We start from the raw sequence: 13,820 nt of genomic DNA, 5'->3' as shown, positions 1-13,820 counted from the left end.
CAATAAACATAATAGTAATGATAATTATAATAATAATAATAATAATAATAATAATAATAATAATAATAATAATAATAATAATAATAATAATAAAAACAGAATAAAATTAATATTTATTATCTTTTTAATATAACATATTTAGCCATAAGAGGGGATTAAATAAATCAAATAGGTCCAATAATTATAAATAAAAAACTACTAATATTTATGTATATAAAAAGAATACAATACAAATATACATATATACACACACACACATATATATCCAAATATACACACACATACACTCACATATATATATACATATATATACATATATATATATATATACATATACATGCACATAAGTAAAGGTGTAACTATACTATTAAGTTGGAAGTTTAAGCTATTTAAGTATAGATATAAAGTCATATTAAATCACAAAATAATACATTCAAGACCAGATTACTAATAACACAGATACAAGTACACTTACCTATAAATATATAAATATATTCAGGCAAAAGAAGTAATTAAATCAACGAAATACTCAAAAATAGCGACGCACAGGTAGATAGTACCCAAATTAAAAATAATAAGATACATATGTATATACTCACAGAGAACCAACCGACATACAAATAAGCATATATATATATATATATATATATATATATATATATATATATATATATATATATATATATAATAGACAGTGTACATGTTACTACAAGAGAACCAATTCAATGAGAGGAGATTTATGAATACCTTGATAGATAGACCGAGAGATAGTGCGTTTGGCATTTACGTTTTGACAGTTGTGCATATAATATAAACACGTTACATTTCTCGTTGTAATGATGAACACAGAAGATGCAGATACACAAAGATGATGACGTCCTTTATTTCATGACCGGTCCATGATTTAACTTGAGGAATTCAAAGTTTCTTTACATGGTTATTTCTAAGATCCTCTCACTTCTAGAGGGTGTCTTGATTCTTACGGAGAATCGGTCTGAACCTCTCTGTTTCTCTCCCTCTTCTCCCAGACTCCCAGACTTCCAGACTTCCAGACTCCCAGACTGCATCTAAAAACTCTACCTATATTGAGAACTCGTCACATCATCGCATTATTAAACATGTGCTCATAAAGCACGTTGGATGACATGCGTCACGCTGCCAAACTTAACATGACCCCGAGTTCAGTAACATATTTTTCAAATAACATTTTTAAAAATATGTTTACAATTTCAAATGACGATTAAATTTCTTAACAGAAACAAATTTCATTATTACATTCCTTTTCCATATACAGATATGTAAGCTAAACAATTGCAATTCCTTATTTCAATAACATTCTGTATTTATTTTAACTTTTCAATTCCAAGTCTAGCTTCGCAAGTTGGAATCCTTGACTATCCTATTTCATATTTACATTTAACTATTTCCCCATTTTTTACTTACATGAAAAAGGGGGCAGCTCTTTTATCATGTAACATATATATATATATATATATATATATATATATATATATATATATAACTACTTCATTTATTCACATAAATTTAATATACGAAAGTATAGATTTATGCGTAAACATTAAGTATTTACTTCAAAAGTGCTCAATACGTAGGTAGAGCTAGTTAGTAATTTATAAAATATATATATATATATATAAAATTACTATATATATATATATATATATATATATATATATATATATATATATATATATATATATATATATATATATATATATATATGAATTTTGCGTTGGAATTTTCTTTTTGCTATCAGTTGTTTGTTATTCAGAAAATAAATATTTATTCATGGAACTTACAATGAGCGTTTTTATTTTGATTTGAATTTAATTTTCTTAAAGTTTCGTAAAAATTGTCAAATAATTATTTCTTCGTAACAATAAAAAGAATTATTTTAATTGAATCATCTTTTTAATACCAAAAATATTATATTTTTCTTTGAAAAATAAAATTACCTATTGCGCGCAAAAAAATTCAGAAAATTTTCATTGGATACTGTTCGCCATTTTTACCTAAACTGCACAGAAAATTCCGACGATAGCACGGTCCTTATTCTGTATAAGCACCTAGGTTTGATTATTTTGCCTCTTAATTTTAGTGAAAAGACTGTCGTGTTTTCAAGTGATCTAACCGTCCTCTTCTTTTTTTTACTATGCAAGTTAATCATGATTCTTTTTTCTTTCTTTTTTTCAGCACTTCAAGTGTAATTTTAAATTTACACTGGAAAACACAGCCAACCATTATCAGGATTTCTTCAGTAATAATAGAAAGAAGAACATGATAACCGGACATTGCTACAGAAGAAAAAATGAGGCCGTCAGTGATGTGCTACTGTGGGATCCTAAACATGGAATCGCTAACGTAAAAACACCTGTCAAGACGTACATCAAATTATTGTCAGAAGATACTGGCTTACAACTTGAAGATAGAGATCTATGGAGAAAAAGAGTCAATTTGGTCCGGACAACTTGCCCGACACGACGATGATATATCAAATGAATTCGTATCTTTTCTTGAGCAGCGTCAATATAACAACTGTGTCAACACGTAACTCTACGAGCAGATTACACAAAAAATGCTTTAGCAAGACAACAATACTATAATGTGAGAAAAAATAAGGAAATGTTTAGTTATTCTTTCATTCGAGAATTCTCCATCCATGTCTTGTAGGATTATAGGTTAATTTACTGAAGACTCGAAAAACAAAAACGGAATTTTTATCGTTAGCTTGATTTTGATATTATGAAGTTTTGTAACACTCTTACATGTATCGTGGTGGTTTCAAGCCTTCTCTATAGTGAAAGCTGTTTAGTCTGGCATTTTTCTTTTCATTTTATATCTATTCTGTTAGTTTCCGAAAGATATCTAATAAGAAAAAAAATCATTTTTGTTTAATTTCAAAACCTCATAATATTTCATTCTACCGATGCATTTTTTTTAACTTCCAAAGCTTTTGTCGGAATTAGTATCGCACTCATGTACACCATTCCCGTGGGGGTAATGTCATTATAATAATATTTCAAGAAATAAAAATGTCCAATTTCTGTAATAAATTCAAGATCTTTGGTTAATAATTGAGAGAAATAAGATACTTACGTTGATGATGACGCGTGTCATGTGAAAGTGACAGGGTGAAAACGATGCCACAAAGAACAATGATTCCAACGATTATCAATTGGACGATACGTTTTTGTCTTTTCGTTCTTGTCCGCCATGATTCAGAACTCGTAATCCTTTAAAAGAAAATGAACAAATCACAGTAAAATATTATTGAATAATTCAGGATTAGAAGATTTCAAACGTTTTGAAGCAGAATGCACAAATAATAAACGTTTTTCGCGTAATAAAGTAAAAACTGTGATATAAGAGGAATAGGTAAGTTTTTTGTTTACCGACCCCTCCGCATTCACCTCTAATTTGTCGACTTTTGTAGGTTTTCGGATACGCTGAGAACTCTTTACTGAGAACGAATATCGCATTTATTTTTTTTTTTTTTTTTTTTTGGCGCAAACGCGCAGTTATCCATATAAACCTATAAAAGTCGACAAATTAGAGGTGAATGCGGAGGGGTCGGTAAACTAAAAAAATACCGAGGAATATATCACAGAGATCATTTTAGTTCTCCCATTCCCTCTATAACTCAATAACAATATTTTATCTTTCACTGCAAAATTATTTCGCTCCTAATGTATCTATCGCTAGACGTTGATTCCCTATTACGTTCCCTAGCATTTTCTCTTCTCTTCTGATGAGAAGCATAAGGCTTCGAAATACCATAGTATAAAGTGTTCTTACTTATCCTATACCCCTAATTGATGTATCCTTATTGAATAAATGAATAACTCTATATACATTAGTATATACTTTTGTATTGTCGTTTTCTTATTTTATCGATACTCTATATAAACTCCAAAGCAATTTGTTGAGCTTTGCATTATCCTGAAGAGTCTCCTCTTAAAGAATCGATCCTATTCTTATTCTAACTTTCTTATATATATATATATGTGGGGGGGTACATATATGTGTGTGTGTGCACGAGTGTGTGTATATATATATATATATCAAGAAGTAAAAATTAAATTTACAACGCAAAAGCTTTTATAAAATTAAAGAAAATAAAAACATTAATATATAGTAATCCCAACCAATTCAAAAGGCTGAAAACTAACAACAAATAGAGCTTGTCATAAAAGAACACAATTAAAGAATGTAAAATTATATTTTACAAAAATTTATTGTTCGACAGGATACTCAAAAAGAAATATTAAGTTTTCCTTAATCCGTGGGGTTTAAAAGTATGCGTTCTTTTCATCATGGAAAGATATTAGCACATGACTATTATAGCGAAGCTATGAATTTGCTGGTACTGGTATGAATTGAAACTTCATTATATGAAAACTAGTTATAAATTTTAAAAAAATGTTAGCGTAAAGAGTTCATGAAATAGAGAAAAGAAATGAAAAATGAAAAAATATAAATAAAAAAATATAAATAAAAAATTAAAAATCCAAATTCAAGAATATGTGGTTAGGTATTTCGAAATGAACGTAATCCAATTACTCTGCAGAAAAATTTAATCTGCAAGTGACGGAAGAAGAAAGATTTTTTCGTATATATATATACATATATATATATATATATATATATATATATTACGCACACATTATTTTAGCTGTCGAATGTTATAAATAAAAGAAATAATAAAAATATTAGATTGGTCATCTATATATATAAAAGCGAAAATATCGTGTGTGTGTGTGTGTGTGTGTGTGTGTGTGTGTGTGTGTGTGTGTGTGTGTACGTTTTCGTGTATGTCCAAGAAAGACTTTTTTCCGAGAAGCGATCGGTCACCTCACAACTTCTTAAAACTTTTTATAATGCGCCTAAATGATAATATCTACGAGTTAACAACCGGGGTCACCTGTCTATTTAGTTTGCCCGACTTTCCAAAGGTAAATATTCAACAATTTTCGATCGCCACATGTGTATTAAGCTTTTTTCTATAAAAAAAAAAAAAGGTCCCGTACTCAAAGTTGACGTCATTAACTCGTCAAAAATGGGCACCTGCTAAGTCGCACCTTTTTTTTTCACACTTTATTATTTTCCAACTGCGCGTCAAAGTTTCGTTTTTTTTTTTAAACAAACACTCGCCCAACGATTTACCCAAAACACACACACACACCTACAAACACACACACACTTACAAACACCCGCTTGTTATAAATAGAATCAAATATCATCACAGGCAGCTAACACTGTTTAACATGTAGCTTAATAGCAAGAAAGAGAAGAGGGAGTGAGGCGCAGAGTATTTCGTTATATTTTACTTTTTTTATTTTTCATATTGAACTGGCTTTGCAAACTCCCTTTGTTTGAGTGGAATTTTGTAATTAGTCAATACAAATCATTTTCTGTCGACGGAAATTTAATTAATACATAAATTACCATGGATCACTTTAGGATGGGGAGACCCATCCTCATCATTCAAACATTACCGTGTTTGAATATAGGGTTAAATGGCAGTTTTAGTCATTTAGAACTGCTCAAAAGCTTCAGCGCTCACTCATTTTTCGAACAAATTTCAAACAATTAGAACAGTTTATAGATCACCTTCTATGTTATATTGTGGAAAAAATTCGATTTTCGTTAAGTAAAACAAAAGTTATGGTGAATTTACTGGTGTTCAGAATCGTAAAAATTCGAAAGGAGGTGAGCGACGGTTTTTTATGGCTGGTTTCTATAGCAACCACGACGCTTCGGCGACTAGTGGTGCTACTAAATCACCACTCTCGCGAAAAGAGAAGTAACAAGTGACAGCAGACATATGTGTATGGTATCTTTAAGAAGGCAAAAATAAGACTGAAATTAAACAAAGAACAAGTGAATTTATTGGAAGCCTGAAAAAATAATATATTGCAGCATTAAGATTTTTTTAATTTCAATTTAAGATTATATGATCGTTTTTAATGGTGCAATATTTTAAGTTATAAATTTATTATATTTTTTCCTACAATACCTTGTCCTTTTCTTTTCCATGTTTAAGCTTAACCATATTACTTTTCATGCTCGCATTTTTCTATTGTAATTTAAAATAAATGTCAGTTACTTTTAAATCGGGAATTGTAAAGACGTGTCTTGTCGTGGAAATGCTTTTTAACTTAGCCATGACTTTTCATTTTTATTTTTTGTCCTTTAATTCAGCATCGGCATTAAATTGACATCGGTTATATATATGCGAGCGTAGAGAATATATGTTTAAATTCGCTTGACGTACGCTATTATTTGTCGGTTTTTCTGTACCTTAATGACACACGCTTGTTGAAATATCTGTTGTGTTCAATAACAAATACAATTTCTCTGTGTTTATTATGACATTCGAGCTCGTCGGTTATTGAGTAGAGAGACGTGGGTGGATGTTGCGTGGTGGTTAGTTACCGATGAAACAAGGCTATAGCACGCGTATGGTCCGTTTTTTGTCTCTTTACTCTCTGTGTCCCTCGTTTGTTTATATTGACCGAATTCCTTTATTCCTTTGTCTAGAATTGACGTCAAACTCCAGTAAATTCTGGGACGTATTTACATCTTTGTTCCGTTTACTATTTTTGGGAATCTTGTGTTTTCCGGGATCGTCCAATTCAAAACCCGGAACTACCCGGCTATAATCCAACACCGTATCTCAAGTTAACCTATACTCTTATATGGTAGTTGTGTAGTCTCGAAAAATCAGAAAAACCGTCCATTGTTTCACGTAGAAATGTCGTTTTGTTTGAAGAGGGTCAGGTAAAAATCTTATTTTGACGCTTAATTAGTCAACAGAAAAGGCACAATTCTCTTCCACAACACTGCTCGACCCCACGTTCTCCAATCGATCCTACAAAAGTGCAACTAATTGGGTTACGAAACTCTTCCTCATCCGCCATACTTTCCAGACCTCTCATCTAACGACTACCACTTTTTGAAGCATCTCGATAACTTTCTACGTGAGAAATGCTTCAAAATCCTAAGCGATATCAAAAATGCTTTCAACGACTTCATCGCCACCATAACGCAAGATTTTTACGTTATGCATTAATACACTTGTTTTGAATTGGCAAAAGTGTATTGATTTTTATGGTGTTTATTTCGATCAATAAATTTTTGATAAGACCGAGATATGTTGATCTGAATTTAAAAGTTAAAAACCAAAATAACTTTCTTGTCAGCCGGATATTAAAATAGTTTATAGATAAAAGGTGGAATTTTTCAGGTAGATCGTGGGTATTGTGCTGAATGGGGTAAAAGTAAGTTCCCTAAGTAAGTTGCACATTTTGTGGCAGTAGCTTCAACTCTATGGCAATGAGATAGGGGGTGGAGCTTGGAAAATGGTGCAAGATTTATTAACTTCGACATGCTTTTTGTCATCCGGGTCAAAGGCGAGAGACCGATGATTGCTGTAGCAACTCAAATGTGATTGATTGATTAATTAATTAATTATCTTAGCTTTATGGCATATCATCAACTGTAGGGCCATTTAATTCCAATGCGGTAGTATATATATATTTATATATACATATACTATATGTATATATATACGTATACTATATGTATATATATATATACATATACTATATGTATATATACGTATAGTATATGTATATATATACATATACGATACGTGTATATATACATATAGTATATGTATATATATACATATAGTATATGTATATATATATATACATATAGTATATGTATATATACATATAGTATATGTATATATATAGTATATGTATATATATACATATAGTATATGTATATATATAGTATATGTATATATACATACATATAGTATATGTATATATACATACATATACTATATGTATATATATACATATAGTATATATATATACATATAGTATATATATACATATAGTATATGTATATATATATGTATATATATATAGTATATATATATATATATATATATATATATATATATACATACATATAGTATATGTATGTGCTGATTTTTCTGGTACTGCATTATGTTTCTGCTATACAGTTGACTTAGCATCCACTTGTTGACTGATTTTGGTTTGTTGTGGGGGTTGTTAATTTTTGTTTTTTGTTTTTTTGGGGGGGTGTAGAGAAGTTTGAACAGTTTCGTCTCTTTTAAGTATTAGATAATTTGATGAGGTTAAGGTTGTAGAGTTCCATAGGCTTTGGGTGTTTTAAATGTTTACAATTTCAAATTTCTAATTCACACATAGTCTTTATTCTCATAATACCTGGTTTGAACATCTAGCGAAGTAGTTCTTGTTATTTCTGTAGCAAATATTGTTGCTGAGTAAGCAATGCTTTTAGCAATGCATTTGTTTTCTTGTACAAAATTGAACGAGTTCTATAGTTGCAGCTTTTCTCTTCATTTGTGATTTTCTTAATGTTATTAGGGTTTTATTGATTATTAGAGTTTTATTGATTATTAGGGTTTTATTGATTATTAGGGTTTTATTGATTGGTTGATTGATTGATTGATTGATTGGTTATTTGGGCTTTACGGCATATCAACCACTACAGGTTACTTTATGTCAATGTGTAAAGAGTTGGTTATTAACTTGTTTAGAAAAGTTTTAACAGTTACGTCTTTTTAAGTGTTGTATTATTCTGAATTTTGCTTTTTACCAAATATTAAAGTTATACCAAATATTAAAGTTATACCAAATATTAGAGTTATACCAAATATTAAAGTTATACCAAATATTAAAGTTATACCAAATATTAAATACCAAATTCAAGAAACACAACACAAACAACTTCATAAGCAGATGCAACTATGGAGAACTCAGAGTAAAATATCCAGAATATAAAGTGATATATTAAAACAATGAATTAAACAGGTGCAGCCTGTACAGATGGACAAATACTGATGCCTACCTACACCTCAATATATACAACTGAATTATATGCCATTAAAATGGCATTAAATTCATCAAAAACAACAACTGATAAAAATGAATTATATATACAGACTCTTTATTCTGTATCATGGTCCTAAGAAAGGGGAAAACCAAACACCCCTTCCTCACATAAATAACACATTAATACAAGGAAATGACAGAAAAAGAGTAAAATAATTGTATTAGCCTGGATACTAAACCATATTGTTATTCCAGGAAACATAAAAGCAGACAAATTTGCAATATAAGCCACAAACCATAAAAATCAAAATCCAACAGACATAAAAGAGAAAAATTAAGTAGTTCTCGTTATTAGGACTTTCTGTCACAAATGTTGTTGCTTGGTAAAAAAATGTTTTTGATAGGACATAAAATTAAACGAGTTCTGCAGTTATAGCTGTTCTCTTCATTGGTGACTTTCTTAATTAATTTGGGTGATTGTTATTAAGGTTGTATTGATTGATTATTTGGGTTTTACGGCATATCGATCACTGGAAGAATTTATAATGTAATTAAATCCTTCTTAAGTAATAGAAAAATCAAAGTTGTCCTCGACGGTCGTACATCTAAACTATATGACATAAATGCGGGAGTACCTCAGGGGTCTATCCTTGGACCTCTATTATTCCTGATATTCATAAATGACTTCCCTGATAAAATTGTTTCGGAGATGGGTATATTTGCCGATGACACCACTCTCTATAACAGATATGAGGGGAAAACAAATGAACACATATCCAAGGAAATGGCAGAAACACTAGAGGAAGACCTCCAATCCGTAGTGGAATGGGGACAAAAATGGATGGTCACATTTAATGCTGCTAAGATTAAGCTTGTTTCCTTCAATAACTACAAGAAACCTTCTCTACCACCAATAGCAATGGCCAAGAACACATTGCCTGAAAATACTTCTTTTAAACTCCTCGGCCTAACGTTTACAGGGAATATGAACTGGAATAGATACATTGAGAGCATTGTCAGGGCTGCTGCAAGGAAGGTTGGCTCCCTCTACCGTGCTAGAAAACTACTTACGCCTGCCAGTATCCTATACCTCTATAAGGCCACCATTCGCCCATGTATGGAGTACCGTTGTCACATCTGGGCTGGTGCATCTGCTGTTTGTCTCTCGCTCCTGGACAGGATTCAAAAGAGAGTTGCCAACCTGATAGGTCCTGAACTGTCATCTAGGCTTCGGCCTCTGTCCCATCGACGAGATGTTGCATCCCTCTGCCTGTTCTACAAATACTTTACTGACGAACTGCAAACACTTGTACCTCCCCGACGTAACTACCCCCGACAAACCCGACAAGCTACTAAGTCTCATCCCTTTACAGTAGAGATCCCTAGGTGCAAGAAAGCCTTTTACTCCAATAGTTTCTTCCCCAGAACTGCGGGTCTTTGGAACTCCCTTCTGGGAGTCTGCTTTCCCAGCTGCACTGATATGCAGAAGTTCAAGTGTAATGTTAACAAACGTCTTTCTACTCATCCCCCTTCATAATGACCCCGCTCATTAAGTCCCTGATAGTAGCCCCCTGCTTCAAAGTGGCACTATGCTTGTTTGGGGTGAAAATTGAATTTAAAAAATATATATATAGAATCATTTAATGACAATGAAAGGAGTTGACTGTTTTTATTTATTTGTTTAGAGAAGTTTGAATAGTTTCGTCTTTTTTAAATATTGCATTGTACTAATAAAGTATGACTCTAAAATTGAATTAAATAAATAAGAATTCTCTTCTTTTTACTTGCGAGAAAAATAACAATAATGACTTATAACTGAAACAACTCAATAAAAGATATTTGATATTTTCTTTTTGTAAGCTTTTTTATGCAGAAATTAATTGGTTACAATTGATTTAGCTGTTACAATAAATTTTGTTCTTATTGCATATATTCGCGTATCGTACGAATTCCTTATATCTAAATTATTTGTTTATCTATATAAATAACACAGTAGTTGTGCGTCTGTCTGTAAATATTTAACCGATAAATTCTTAAACTACTTGTAAACTTGCCGAAATATTTATGTCTTATACGCATGCGCAAATTCAAAGGTAGTTTGAAGTGATTTAATTTTAAAATGCATCTTATTCACCTGGCGAGAGCTTAAACGATAAGGAACGCAACTGGAGAGTTAAATTTTTTAGGTGATGGCACCAAAGTAATTGTTTAACTTTTGAAATCAGTACTATATATTAGGTACAATATAATATTCAAAAGGAATTTGAGCAGGAAGACGTCGGTTCACCTTACACAGTACAGTCAGGGAAGCAGGGACCCGAAAGGGAATTTCAAAGTCTATCTGTTCTGAGGAAGAAACTACTGGAGAAGAAGGCTCTCTTGCATCTAGGGATCTCTACTGTGTAGGGGTGAGATTTAGCTGCTTGTCGGGTTTGTCGGGGGGTATTTACGTCGAGGAGGCACAAGTGCTTGCAGTTCGTCAGAGCATTCACCGTTAAAGTACTTTTAGAACAGGCAGAGGGATGCAACATCTCGTCGATGTGACAGAGGCTGAAGTTTAGCTGACAGCCCAGGACCTATCAGATTGGCGACTCTCTTTTGAACCTTGTCTAGGAGCGGGAGACTAGTGGCAGATGCAGCAGCCCAAATATGACAACAATACTCCATGCATGGGCGAATGGTGGCCTTATAGAGGTATAGGATACTGTCAGGCGTTAATAGCTTTCTAGCACGGTAGAGGGAACCCACCTTCTTCGCAGCGGTTCTTGCAATGTTCTCAATGCAATTGTTCCAAATCATGTTTCCTGTGAACGTTAAGCCGAGGAGTTTAAAAGATGTACTGTCAGATAAAAAGTCATTGGCCATTGCTATTGGTGGTAGGGAAGGTTTCTTGTAATTATTCAAGGAAACCAGTTTAGTCTTGGCAGCATTAAAGGTGACCATCCGTTTTTGTCCCCATTACACTACGAATCGGAGGTCTTCCTCTAGTGTTTCTGCCATTTCTTTAGATATGTGTTCATTTGTTTTTCTGTCGTGCCTGTTATAGAGTGTAGTGTCGTCAGCATATATACTCATCTCACAGGAAATTTTGTCAGGGAAGTCATTTATGAATATTAGGAATAACAAAGGTCCAAGGATAGACCCTGAGGCACTCCCGCATTTATATCATATTGTTTAGATGTACGACCGTCAATGACAACCTGGATTTTTCTCTTATCTAAGAAGGATCTAATTATGTCATGTATTCTTCCAGTGATGCCGTATCTGATTTTCTTGAGAAGATCCTCATGCAATATCCTGTCAAAAGCCTTAAATATATAGAGAGCTACCGCTCTACCCTCCCCCGCTTTGTCCAGTGACTGGTATATACGTTCTGAGATTACAGTTAGGATGTCTGCTGTGGAACGGGCTTACCTAAATCCATATTGTTGGTCAGTAAGAAGTTTAGCATCTGTAAGGTGATGGACTAGAGCTTGGTTAATTATGGTCTCAAATATTTTGGCGAAAAGTGGGACTACAGAAGCAGTTTTCCATCAGGCAGGAAAGCAAGATTCATTAAGGCATCTGTTGTAAAGTTTGGAGAGAACTGGAGCTACTTCGGTGGCGCACTTTTTTAATAGCACTGCCGGGATCAGATCAGGTCCATATGCTTTTGCAGTGTCAAGCTTTCTTATGATAGCATGCACCTGAGTAGGGGTCATTTTCAGATCGTCTAGTGTGGCGTCTGTCCGTAAAGGAAAGTCAGGGGGTAGCAGAGTCCTGTGTGGAGTTGGAGGCAAACTATCTTGCAAGCATGTTAGCCTTCTCAGTTGCAGAGCGAACAACCTCATGATTGTTGGATAGTGGGGGAATTGTTGATTGCCCATTATTTACTACACTGTTGTAGATTTTCCAGACGTCGTGGGTTCCTAATTTCTGTGCTTCGATGCGTTTTTGGGTGGTTTCAGTAAATTCTCTCTTAGCTGTCGCTATTTCTTTCTTACAGTTATTTCTGGCTTCTATGTACTTCTGTCTGTTTGAGCTGGACTTATGTCGGTTGGATTTGCGGTACGCATGCTGTCTTTGCGCAATGGCAGCTGCACAAGTTGAAGTGAACCATTGGGGAGAGTGGGGTTTACTATAGAATTTGTGTGTGGGAACATGTGCTTCAATTGCCGCTTTGAACCATTCAGTGGTCTCATTTGCGCGATGTTCAGTAGGAAGTGAAAAGATATTTTGCCATGGAGCGTCTGTGATGGCTTCCCAGTCAGCCTTTTTATAATATCTCGTTGTTTTGAGAAGTGGCTTTTCAGTTTTGGGTCTAGAGTTAAGGGCGATTTCAATACGAACTTCGCATGAATTAAATTATATTTAAGCGTATTTTACGACCGGGCAAATATGTATGGAAACCGAGTTCCACATACAAACGAACACATGAACACAAAGCTGGTAACATTAAGGTAAACTTAATTATCGCCCTTTAATTGTAACAATGCCATTCTTTGCCACTAGTAGGCGATACATCCTAGTTCCACATCCGGTTCGTATCGTTCTTCCTCTTTGTCGCTTGATTCTCGCATAACTGTCCAGTTTGGCACCCACGCAAATGAAATTTGAACTCCTACTAAAAACTCTTCAGGCAAAAACGCAAGTAGTGTTTTCTTATATCTTTTCGGTAATGAACTGCTTCACATTATACTTGTATCTATTCTCTAAATAAATGTGCATTTTTATAAATATACCGTGTACTCATTTCTTAGTAAAGGGGACCATGCGACCATCTCCTTTATTTCTCTACGTAACAAACGCGGGCACCATTCATCCGTTACGTATGTAATATTACATGAATGAACCATATTTTAGATTGATCTCGCGGGAAACGGGTTGAAACCAGATGCTTAAAATATATCAGACGGGTGAAGCGAT

At 33.2% G+C, this 13,820-nt stretch overlaps 2 protein-coding genes across 3 annotated transcripts in view; one reads left to right on the top strand and one right to left on the bottom strand.

Moving 5' to 3' along the window:
* Nucleotides 1-13,820, top strand: part of LOC145272817 (uncharacterized) — a 731,987-nt gene that overhangs the window by 60,728 nt on the left and 657,439 nt on the right. The gene's annotated exons all lie outside the window — the stretch shown is intronic.
* LOC145266611 (membrane metallo-endopeptidase-like 1) overlaps nucleotides 1-13,820 on the bottom strand; it is a 143,988-nt gene that overhangs the window by 88,002 nt on the left and 42,166 nt on the right. For both annotated transcript variants that reach the window (XM_080122512.1, XM_080122520.1), the window contains exon 2: nucleotides 3,118-3,254. In XM_080122512.1, the coding sequence (XP_079978638.1) occupies nucleotides 3,118-3,254 (137 nt within the window). The remainder of the gene's footprint in view (nucleotides 1-3,117; nucleotides 3,255-13,820) is intronic.

Source organism: Euprymna scolopes, chromosome 4, assembly GCF_053919585.1.
Source record: "Euprymna scolopes isolate OS-2025 chromosome 4, ASM5391958v1, whole genome shotgun sequence".
Taxonomy (NCBI): domain Eukaryota; kingdom Metazoa; phylum Mollusca; class Cephalopoda; order Sepiida; family Sepiolidae; genus Euprymna; species Euprymna scolopes.
The sequence above is the reverse complement of the archived record's forward strand: the minus strand, read 5'-3'. Positions and strand labels throughout refer to the sequence as shown.